General features: G+C 43.7%; 1 protein-coding gene across 1 annotated transcript; it reads right to left on the reverse strand.

Moving 5' to 3' along the window:
- Positions 1-7,378: 7,378 nt before the first annotated feature.
- Positions 7,379-8,936, reverse strand: LOC142664864 (germ cell nuclear acidic protein-like). The gene is made up of 5 exons (XM_075844259.1): positions 8,894-8,936; positions 8,584-8,728; positions 8,369-8,498; positions 8,064-8,271; positions 7,379-7,799 (listed from the first exon to the last, which is right to left on the reverse strand). Exons 3-5 carry the CDS (start codon positions 8,484-8,486, stop codon positions 7,712-7,714), a joined length of 414 nt encoding a protein of 137 aa, XP_075700374.1. The 5' UTR covers positions 8,487-8,498; positions 8,584-8,728; positions 8,894-8,936; the 3' UTR covers positions 7,379-7,711.
- Positions 8,937-11,656: the final 2,720 nt, after the last annotated feature.

Below are 11,656 nucleotides of genomic sequence, written 5' to 3' on the forward strand. Positions count from 1 at the left end.
CGCGGGCAAATCTTGCGGGGTGTGAATGGTAATCATCGAGCCCTGCTTTCTGACAATAAGGTGAAGCGGAAATCCCCACATATATGTCGCTTCAGCATCTCTGATTATGTCCAGCAACGGACGTAGTACATGTCTCATATGCAATGTACGAGCCGATAGATCAGGCAGAATGTGAATCTCAGCACCTCGAAACTTCACATGACCCAAGTTGCGCATTTTGCTTATTAAGATGTCCTTAACGGTAAAATAATGGATTCTGCAGACAATATCTCGAGGTCTCCCCGGATCTTGTGACACCGGCCCCAATGCTCTGTGTACTCTGTCCAGTTCAATATGATTGTCCAGGGGCTCCCCCAAAATGCCATTGAACATTTCCGTCACCAGGGCCCGGATATTATTTCCCTCTGTATTTTCTGGTAGTCCCCTGATACGCACATTATTGCGCCTGTTCCTATTCTCTAAATTGTCGTGTTCCAAGGCCATAGATTGCATTAGTGACTGTTGAGAGCGAATTTGGTTCTCCAGCCTGTCTAATCTATCGCCATGTGAAGCTGTCTGCTGTTCTATGGCCGATACACGGGAGCACATTTGTTCCACTGTACGGTTCACCTCTTCCAGACATGTGCGTTGCATTTTTTCCATCCTGCCTAACATATTGTCAAAGAAACTCTGGGATGGGAGATGCTTTAGGGCCTCAGACAGATCAAGTCTCGTCAATGGTGTCTCAGACAAAAACGGAGAGACAGGGCTAGATGCCCATGGAGCCTCTACAGGGGAGCTCTCTGTGTCTTGTCTAATGGCTGGGGTATCCAGGGGAGGCCGCACCGGGGTAGACGCACCTGTGGTAGCACCGGGACGAGGCTGTGGGATTACAGCCGGCCGTTGTGGAGTCACGCTGTGAGCAGCGGTCGCCATGATGGATTCCTCCTGCCTCTGTTTAACGCGCGTGGTCTCAAGAAGCGGGACAGCGAAGATGTCGGCGTAACCTTATCCGATGGCTTGAGATTCTTCCCCCGGGGCATATCTCAATATACCGGAGTTCTTGTGAGTCACTGGTGTAGATAATGGCACGATATTAGTCACGGTCGGCGGGAGCTCCCTAGAACACGTCTGTCTTCCTCACATGCCGAGACCACGCCCCCCACTAATTTGTATTTTAGCATTATTTGTTCATTTTTATTTTTTAATAAAACTAATAAAAGTTATATATCGTGTTATAAGACCACACACTTTTCTTCTCCTCTCTCCCTCCATTTAATCAATCTTTTTTATTACGTTGATCATCATGTAGTTTAAAATACGTTATTTTGATTGTGGCGATACCATATATGTATTTTGGGGCTTTTTTTTTAACACTTTCACAAAATAAAACCACTTTTATGGAAAGAATGTTTTTTTTTTTGTTTTTTGTTTTTTACAGTGGACGCTTTTTCATAAAATATTTTTTTTCCCTTACTACAGGACTTCACAATCCGACCCTTTGAATGCTTATATAATGCACTGGAATACCCAGTGTACCAAATCATTATTGCCTGTCAGTACTAACGTCACGGCCTTAGGCCCCATTCACATCGCGTTTGTGCGATCCGCCGGGCGTTTACGTTTTTAAACACTAAAAAAGTATTGAAACGTGTAGCTCGGCGTATACAGAGACTATAATGGGTCAAATCTAGACCAAAATAACATCAGTTTCGTCTATGTTTGTCATGGTTTACGTTGGGATACTGTTTTTCGAAAGTACTGAAAGGCGTAGTCTGCTGCGGTATCCTGTACTTCAAAAGAAGGTAGACGCGACGTAACTTTTTTTAAGCATTGATCTCAATGGGCGACGTATGCAAGCGTAATGCTATACATTTCTATCCGTCTACATACAGTAAATCTATCCGTTTTTTTGGTGAGTTTATATCAGTGTTCCCTTTAAAAATAAAAAGTGTAAATTTTTTAGGTAAAAAACGGACAGAAACATAAACCGATGTATGAGTATACGCTAAACGTACACGCTATAAAAAACACACGTAAACAGAAAATGGTACACGTTTCTATACATTTTCAGTGGTCCATGTTTTTATAAAATAAAAACGTATATGCTCACTGGATAGCAGAAACCAATCAGAGCTCAGCTTTCATTTTTCCTCAGCGATTAAGAAATGAAAGCTGAGCTCTGATTGGTTGCTATAGGCAACAAGGACAGTTTTACTGTTAGGCAGTTTTGATGATAGGGCCCAATATACACATCTCATATAGTTTTTGGGTAATAAATAAATGACAACTTTCCCATCATCCGCTGTGTATATAAATCTAGAATGTAATCAGCTTATGTGTCTACCTGGGACACCCGGAGTGGAGACCGGAAATTATATCAAACTTCTCATTATAAGAAGCGTCGCTGGGAAAGTTTCTTTCGTTCTTCATCAGTAATTTCGTCAGTAATCGTTAAAATCTGAGCCGCTCATCTGTAACTTGTAGGAATTGTGTTCAGCCTTTCCATAATTATATCAGTTTATTCCCAGAAAATGTCTGCCACCCAGCTTTCCCACACTCCTGAATGTGCCATTTCCCTAGCAATGCAACAATATGGAGTCATGGGAGGAAACGCGATATTACTCTGGGTCTGGGAAACTTGTATTACAATCCCTATAAACTATAATGACAGACGGGGCGCTACTGGACTCTGAAAACACCTGGGGAACTGGTTTACAGGGAAGTGGGGGAGGGACGGGGGTGCAATATTTTTCTCCATCAACATTTGACCAGTTTATTTATCCCCCAAAATAATTGACCTCATCATACGTACATATAGCACACCTCTAAATATAAATAATACCCCCATAATATGACCAATTATTACCACCATACACCAGACAGGTAAATATTGTATAGGACTGATCAGCCACATTCAGAATAAACAACAATCATCCAAAGACTCAAAGGTGACGTCTTCTCTGATTGTAGTCATTCATAGTCCTCGTCTTTTCCACCTGGTCCATACCGGCATGAAGGCTTCTACCTGCTGTGATGCATCTCTACTTACCAGGCATCTTTGGCTCTTTGCTTTTACCCCACATACCTCCAATGCCAGTCACAGATTGTGCCTACGACAGCCACGGTGTCCCTTATTCCAGCCCCAATGCTCCCATAATTGCCATAATGCCCCTATGCCAGACACAATACTTCCATACCAGCCACAAAGCCTTCAATGCCCCTATGTCAGCCAAAGTGCCCCCATGTCAGGCACTAAGTCCTCCATGCCTGCTTTAATTCCCCTATGCCAGCCACAATTCCCTTCCTTTTCCATTTGCCCAGCCTCTGCTTACCGGGGTCTGTGTCTGGCAGCTCCGTAGAAATAAATGCAGCGCATGAGTGGCCGGCGCTCCTTTCATTTTTATTGAGCTGCTGGACGCAGACCCCGGCAGTCCGAGATTTCTAATGGAGAACTTCGGGGGACCTTTGGTTCGGTTGGTGCGATCACACATGTATCCCCTATCCTGTGTATAGGGGATACATGTCTTTTGTGGGACAAACGATAGGCTACAGCCGGGATTTTTTTTTTTGGGGGGGGGGGGGGGTTGGGGCCGTATGGCGTTATCTCCAGGGTGGGGCTGTACAGCATTATCTACAGGGGGGCTGTATGGCATTATCTACAGGGGGGCTGTATGGGGTTGTCTACAGGGGGCTGTTTGGTGCTATATACAGGGGGACTGTGATCTACAGGGGGCTGTATGGTGCAATATAAAGGGGGCTGTATGGCGTTATCTACGGGGGGCTGTATGGTGCTATATACAGGGGAGCTGTATGGTGCTATATACAGGGGGCTGTATGGCACTATCTACAGGAGACTGTATGACGCTATATACAGGGGGGGCTGAATGGTGCTATACACCGGGAGGGGGCTGTATGGCGTTATCTACGGGGGGCTGTATGGTGCTATATACAGGGGGCTGTATGGTGCTATATACAGGGAGGGGGCTGTATGGCACTATCTACAGGGGACTGTATGACGCTATATACAGGGGGGGCTGAATGGTGCTATACACCGGGAGGGGGCTGTATGACGCTATCTACAGGGGGGGCTGTATGGCGCTTTATACAGGGAGGGGGCTGTATGGCGCTATCTACAGGGGGGCTGTATGGTACTATCTATAGGGGGCGCTGTGTGGCAGAATCTAAAGGGAAGCTCTATCTACAAGTGGGGGGTTGTGTGGCACCCAGGGGAGGGGGGGCCAGTCAAATGTTTGCTATGGGGCCCAGTCTTTCTAGTTACGCCCCTGGTCATAGAGTAAAGATAATTTAGTGGGTTTATAAGTGTCATTTAAAAAACAAATGACAAACTCCGCTCTTCTGTATCTGATAAAATGAACTCTGCTATACCTGTGAACATCAGCTCTTCTACATCTAAATGTTATATCTGACTGTAAATTTAGATACTTCCATTTGGCATCCGGTATTTGGTGATCTGGTGACCAAAGCTTTATAAATATTATTTTTTGTGGAATTTCTCCTAATTCTGTAAAAGGAGAAATCATCATTTGTATCAGTAAATTCTTTATATTTTTTTGCTGCTAAATAAATAAAATAACATCTGAATCTATTTACCCCCCTGACTACACCATGTCTGGAGTCATTACTACACATGGCTGGTACTACTGCTCTCATCATCTTCCCCTGCATAGGAATTATGGACATCATACAGATCTGAAGCCTCCAGTAGAAGTTACAATGTCAGGTTTACTACATGATTACAGCTCTGAAGCCGCTCACCGAATAAAAAGAAAGAGGAACTGGGAATATAGAAGGAAATGGCCGGAATTACAGGATAAAATGAATAAAACCTACCAGTCGCTATCTGTACCAAGCTTATGTCCTAAATAAAACACATGACAACGTATATAGAAAATGTGGGAGTGGCCACAGCTTTATTATTTAAATTATAACACAGATAATTAAATATATAAATAGATAAACAACAAATCGCCCTGAAGGTACAGTAAAAACCGCATTGAAAAACGCACCAAATCGCAGTAAAAACGAATATGGTTTTTGGATACGGTTTGGAATACACCCTTAGGGTATGTTCACACGGCAGCGTCCAGGAGAAAACAGCCCCGTCATTTCAGCCGTAATGGCATGTGCAGGCGCTTGAACGCCGCGTCCATTACAGACGTAACTGGAGCTGGTTTTCCATGGAGTCCATGGAAAACGGCTCCATTTACGTCTGAAGAAGTGACATGACACTTCTTTTTGCGCGGGCGTCTATTTTACGCGCCGTCTTTTGACAACGACGCATAAATATACGCCTCGTGTGAACAGACAAACGTCAGCCCATTGCTTTCAATACGCAGATGTTTGTCAACACTTTCAAGCCGTATTTTTGGACGTAATTCCAGGAGTAAAACGCCCGTATTACGTCCGTAAATAGGCCGTGTGAACATACCCTTAGAGACACTTATTTCTCAGTGCTGCCCCTCCCCCTCCTCACAGTCCTTACCATTGACTGGATTAGGAGGAACTTCTCATACTTTTTTATTCCTTTTTCAAATATTTTCTTCTCCTCCTCTGTCCATTCTCGGGCCAGAACTTGTCATCTATCGGTAGAAGAGTTTCTGTCACTGGATTCTATTCCTTTCTGTATTTCTTAGATTTCTGTACAGAAGAGTTTTTAATTTATTCAGGAGATTGCAGAAGATTTTCACAACCATGTACATCAGTTATATTTGCCTCCTTTAAGATTTTTTTTTATTGCATTATTGGATGCGCTGCGCACAACGTTGTGTTGTCAGGACCCATCAGGACCCGAGAAGGGCAAGTATAGGAATACTGTCTGCTGAGCCCTTTATCTAAAGTAAAATATTTATGGACCCTTGTAAAACGCTCATAAATGTTCAAAACAGAATCACAGGGACGACCTGTCACTGATTGGCTAAAAGCACGGCCAATGATAGAGGCCAAAACCACTAAATGGTGGGAATTGATGTCTTGAATGTCAATAGAAGATAATTTGCTTATTACCCAATGAGAACATAGTGGCCCCCCTATTATTCCGGTGCACTAGACCTAGACCTTGACCTACGTCACCCTTCCAACACTGGGGACCCAATTGGGACACTGGTTTGCGCCCTTGTGTTCCCTATGCCTATGGATCATCATCTATGAAGGGGATTCTTCATCACGTCAGTGTGACGCATACATTGTCCTGATGCCGAGCAGCGCCAGGGCCTTATATGCGATACAGCACTTCAACGTCATCAGTGCTGCTTCACATAAAACATCCTGATACCGCCCGGCATCATTACATTGTATGAGCCGCGTCATGTTGAGGGAGCCGGAGGGGAGAAGAGAAACGAAAAGATGAGCATAATTTTTTAATTTATTTTATTATATTTTTTTATCAACAGTGTAATAGGGGGTGGGGGAGGGTAGTCTGATTGGGGGGACAAGGTACGAGGCCTAGCACGGGCCTCTATCTTACCACGCTTTATAGAGTTACATTTACGCCACCCAGAACCTGGAATATATTTTACTAAATTTTACGCCAGTTTTCTGATGTAAATTATAATAAATGTGTCAGGCCGCTGTAACCATGCCCCTTTTCAAAGCCACGCCCCTTTTGTATGAAAGTGATGAAAGCGGTGTAAATAGGCCAAAAAGACAAAGACTTTAAGCCGTTTTGCGACTTTGCTACTCCAGAAAACTGGTGTAGAAAGGTTAAAATATGACCCCCTATATCTCCAAAGAGCCCTGGTCCTTTCACCATCTTGCCCCGACCTCCACTTCCTCACATACTTATGATGGAGCCAATTATTCTGTGGTTGGTGAACAGCGGGACTCATGTTTATCGGCAAAAATGTTGGCGCTACTTAATGTTCATGTCTTACTTTACCATCATTGTGTCCAAGATGTTTCCAGAGTCTAGCAGCGCCCCTGTGCCCATCATATAGTGCCACATGCAGCATCCTGGTACTGAGCCCATCTCTGCCAACAGAGGAAGATGGCGGCTACAAGGGAGATCAGCGGCAGGAGCGCTCCTTGTCCAGGGTGAAGGGAATGGGCAGAATCTGTTCCTATGTAATAGTCTCTAGGTGTTGTCTGAATGACTGACATCAAACTCCCCTTGTTTATATACTGATGTAGCAGCAGCGGTTGGGGCTCTGTACAATGTTATATTACACGTCTCAGCTGCTGCAGAACCTCTTTGACTTCCAGTTTAGCACACGATTCTATGGTCTGTAATTTTCTTGTAAATATTCTGTACACTGAGTTACCGACGCCATACAACATTACAACCAAAAATTGTCCTTTATAAGAGATGTTTTATTTAATGATGGATTTATAGCCTGTGGTTGGTTTTATAGCGCCAGCATATAGTTTAGCACTGTACAGGGATCACCATCCTTGACCTATCAGTATATTTTTTTAAGTGTGGGAGGAAACCGGAGTACCCGGAGGAAACCCACGCAAACACGGGGAGAACATACAAACTCCATGCAGATGTAGTCCTGGGTCAGATTGTATACGAGACCCCGATCCTGCATGACAACAGCGCTAACCACTGAGCCACCGTCCTGCCCCAAAATATATGACATGACCATATTGTGGTGGAAGATAGAGATGTCACTTTCCACAGGTCTTCTGGATGACTTCTTCTATGTGCTGCCATCTTTGCTGGTCTGTATTCTGGCTGATGATGGAGCATGATGGCTACTGATGGATCTTCTCAGTTCTTGGTCACGAGGACCATCTTGTTGTGACAGGAGCCACACAGAAACCTCTCGGTGTCAAGAGACTCTGTCCATCGTCCAACTCTAGGGGGAGAAAAAGCTTATATTAAAGACAAGTCTTAAAAACCCCAACAGATCCCAAATAAATGATGTAACCCCCTAATATTCTTTCTGTAGAGACTAGTCTCCAGACAACAGTAAAGCAAGCAGTGGTGGTAACTAACCCATTATACATACTCAAATATTACAGAAAAAGGGCAGCAATACTAGAACATGACCCCTCCAGCCTCAGGGCCGGTCTTTCTCTGCTTGACACAATGTTGGCTTTTATAACAGATGGCATCTTACCTGAATTGGCACCCTGAGCATTCATAGACCACCGGGTAGTGGATCTCATAATCATGGTGTTGTGTAATGGGTGGCAGCTCAGGGTGAGCCAGGTTGGCCTCCTCACAGTAGAACTTCCATAGCCGGCCATGGCAATCCTCCGCTCGTCCATCGATGATCCAGCAGGCAGCGTGACACATCTCATGGATCAATGTGTTTTTAACTCGTTCTGAAGACAGAGGAGGAAATAATTACAATCAGTATTAACGACACTTGGAAGATTTCACAGCAGCAGATCTAGAAATGGTCCATGATGTGACACCGACCTGCAGAATCGCAGACTTTGTCCGATAGTTGGATAATGGCGCTGCGATCCCCATTGTTATTAAGGAAGCCGGTGCGACCGCATGTTTTTCTCAGCCTTTTATTCCAGCTGATGTCCATGTGTTCAGGAAGCTACAGAAGAAGGAAGGAGAGGAAATCTAGAAATATGACAGACGCCTTTACATCTATGATACACGGAGGTTTTCTGACCGTATACCTGATTGTCAAAGACGCTCTGGTTGTAGAACTCGTACAGACGTCTTGTCAGCTCCTGTTTGTGCTGATGGAAATTGGTCACATATTTGGATCTGGGAGAAGTCAGGTCTCTCAGGAAACAGTTATTGATGGGACGCTCCTGTCTCCTGATAATAAAACATAATAGAAGTTCACATATTAATAATGGAAATATTCTAAGAACATACACAATATGGAAACACACATAACAGCTTAGCTGAGAGTAATTATACTGCCACCTAGTGACCAGATAACATGAACTAGATAACATGATTTATATAGAAATACTCTACCTTGTCTCCTTCTGCACGAAGCTGAGTGGAGAATTGGGCTCTGGAAAATACAACAAATAGCGTCATATACTTATCAGTAATTCAGTTTTCCTAATAAAAAAAAACAACTTTATTGGATACCTGACTCTATATGTAACAGGGAAGGAAGGACCAAAGAAACCATCATCATCCTCAAGGCTACTTGCAGACCTTGGAATAGGCGGGTGAGACTGGAATAACAAAACATAAGACCCAAACAATTAAAATGAAGGAGAAGAAACAATATAAAAGTGTAACTAAATACTGTAGAGAAGTGACCGCCGACCTGATGTAGATTCTCATCACTGCCGCCGTCCTCTGTGTCCGACTCAAAAATCTCACGGCACTTTTTCTTGACCAATAACTATGAAGGAAAAAAGAAAAGAAGAAAGTTACTATTTTACCTTTTTAATCCCAAAAATTGTAATCACAAATAGAAATACGAAGTAAAACATCTTCTCATTCTCCTGGATAAAAGGGCGGCTTTTAAATAATTTCCCCTGCTGCCCCCAAGTTACCCCAGTCTGGCACTGGTATAAGGATGGAGCTGGCACTGGTGTCGCTGCGTTTATACCCCGGCACTGCTTGTAAACTAGAATATTGCTGTGATTTTCCTGGAGAATGGGCTGTATATACTAGGAGTGTGGATATAATACGGCTTTATATTACATGCACCATATTAATGTGCCATAGACAACATTGTGTAAAGCCGCCACTCACCTGGTCGTCACTGTCGTCCTCTGTATCAGATTCTATCATAAAGCAACGTTTGCGCTTCTTATTTAACATTTTTGCACAATTCAAAAGCAAAAATCTCTCTCCACAAATTCTATCACCCTCAGCGGATGTGTCCGGAACTGGAACTTTTATCATCTCTTCATATTGTGACATCATCATGACATGTGTGGAATCACTGATACTGTGACATCATGACTTGAGTGACATGTTGGACTGTAATGTGTATGTATGTTTGTGTATGTATATATATATATATATATATATGCCTTTCTTTTGTGTGTGTATATATTTATATATATTGTCTGTATATTCATACATATATATGTATATGTATGTATATAGGGATCAAGGCTCAATTACCCAATGTTACAATTAAAATATCAATTATACAATAAAGTGCAAAAATGCATAAGATACAGTACAACACATACCATAATGGATATCAATAAAGTGCAATAGTGACAGTAACACCATATCATAAAAAGTGTAATACATAAACATTAAAAATACTCACATACAATGGTGTTTATAATCGTAACTGGTATATATAAAAATAATTGGTACCATGCCATTCATATTAGATTGATTACAAAAGAGGCCGTCACTCACCAGACCAGGAAAACAAATAGATATACTTCAGCTCAATAGCTGTACATGCCGGTGTTCACACCGTCACACTGCGCATGTCTGCAACAAGTCTCATTCATTGGGCAAAAATAGATCCCCTGACTGACGCAATGAGATCACTCCATTAACATTCACTGCGGACAGTTTCCGGGATGAAAGAAAGGTGCGCAGGCGCACTACATATATCGGTCCCAACTCCGCCATATTAACTGATGTCCTTAACGTCCTGTCACTCTAAACGCTCCCACAAGTAGGAATCCGTGCTAGAAGTGTCATCATCATATCCCCCCATATTGCGGCGCGCATCAGCTCCATTAAGAGAGTGCACATAGCGTGGCCATAGGAGTGTTTATACTCGTACCATAACTCGATTTAAGAAAACAATGTGAAAGTGCTCCATCCCGCTAGGACAACATATGTCCGTTCTATGCCCATATGGAGGGCACAACAGTACTAGGGGTGGTTACCCTCTGTCCCCAGGGCAGACATACCAAACCGCTACGTTCAGCACTACTGTCCTGCTGGTCAATCACACTGACAATCTGTGGCTATATAACTCACATAATGGCATATGGTGAAGACCTGATTGGTATCCAAGGTCCAAATAGAAAATACATCCACCTCATCAGTACTATAAAGAAGTCATTTATTGGAGAGACCTGGAGAAACTAAACAATCTGAACTTGTACATATAGACAAAAAGCCCCCCCCCCCCCCCCTTAATATTGCTCCTAGGGAATAGATAATAGGTTGTGATCCATGTGTCCATCTCTCCTGGACATAAAAAAGTACACAAAAGTAGGTACAAAAAATAAGGAGGAAATATATACATTGTCACGATGCGGGGTGTGGACCCACTGGGCCGTACCGCGTAGTGGGATAGAAGCTGGCCCAACAGGTATAGGCAATGTCTATAGTTCTGGAAAGAGTACCTGAGGCAACTTAGACTGTAGCGATGGTTTCAGGCTGAGATGAGGCTCCGGCAGTAGACAGACATCCGGCGGAGTGCAACACAGTAGATGCAGCAGAGAGCACAAGTCTACTCCAACACTTCAAGGCACAGGGGCACGGTAGCACGGGATATAGGGTACAGGCAGCAGGAACGGGAAACACTGGGAACTGGAAAACACTTAGGAGACCATTTGCAAAGACAAACTAGGGTAATGACAACAACGCTCAGGCAATGAATGGAAGGGCATAGCCCTTTTTATAGTACAGGGGCATTCTGGGCTAATTTGCAGATATTCTGCATGTGCGCATACTGGCCCTTTAAAGCCGTGCGCGCGCACCCATGATGCGGAAGTGAGGGCCGGCGTCTCCCAGGAGGGAGATGCCGGCCTGCACTTACTCGTCCATGGCCGCGGCCATCAAGGGGTAAGT

This window comes from Rhinoderma darwinii, chromosome 12 (assembly GCF_050947455.1).
Source record: "Rhinoderma darwinii isolate aRhiDar2 chromosome 12, aRhiDar2.hap1, whole genome shotgun sequence".
Taxonomy (NCBI): Eukaryota; Metazoa; Chordata; class Amphibia; order Anura; family Rhinodermatidae; genus Rhinoderma; species Rhinoderma darwinii.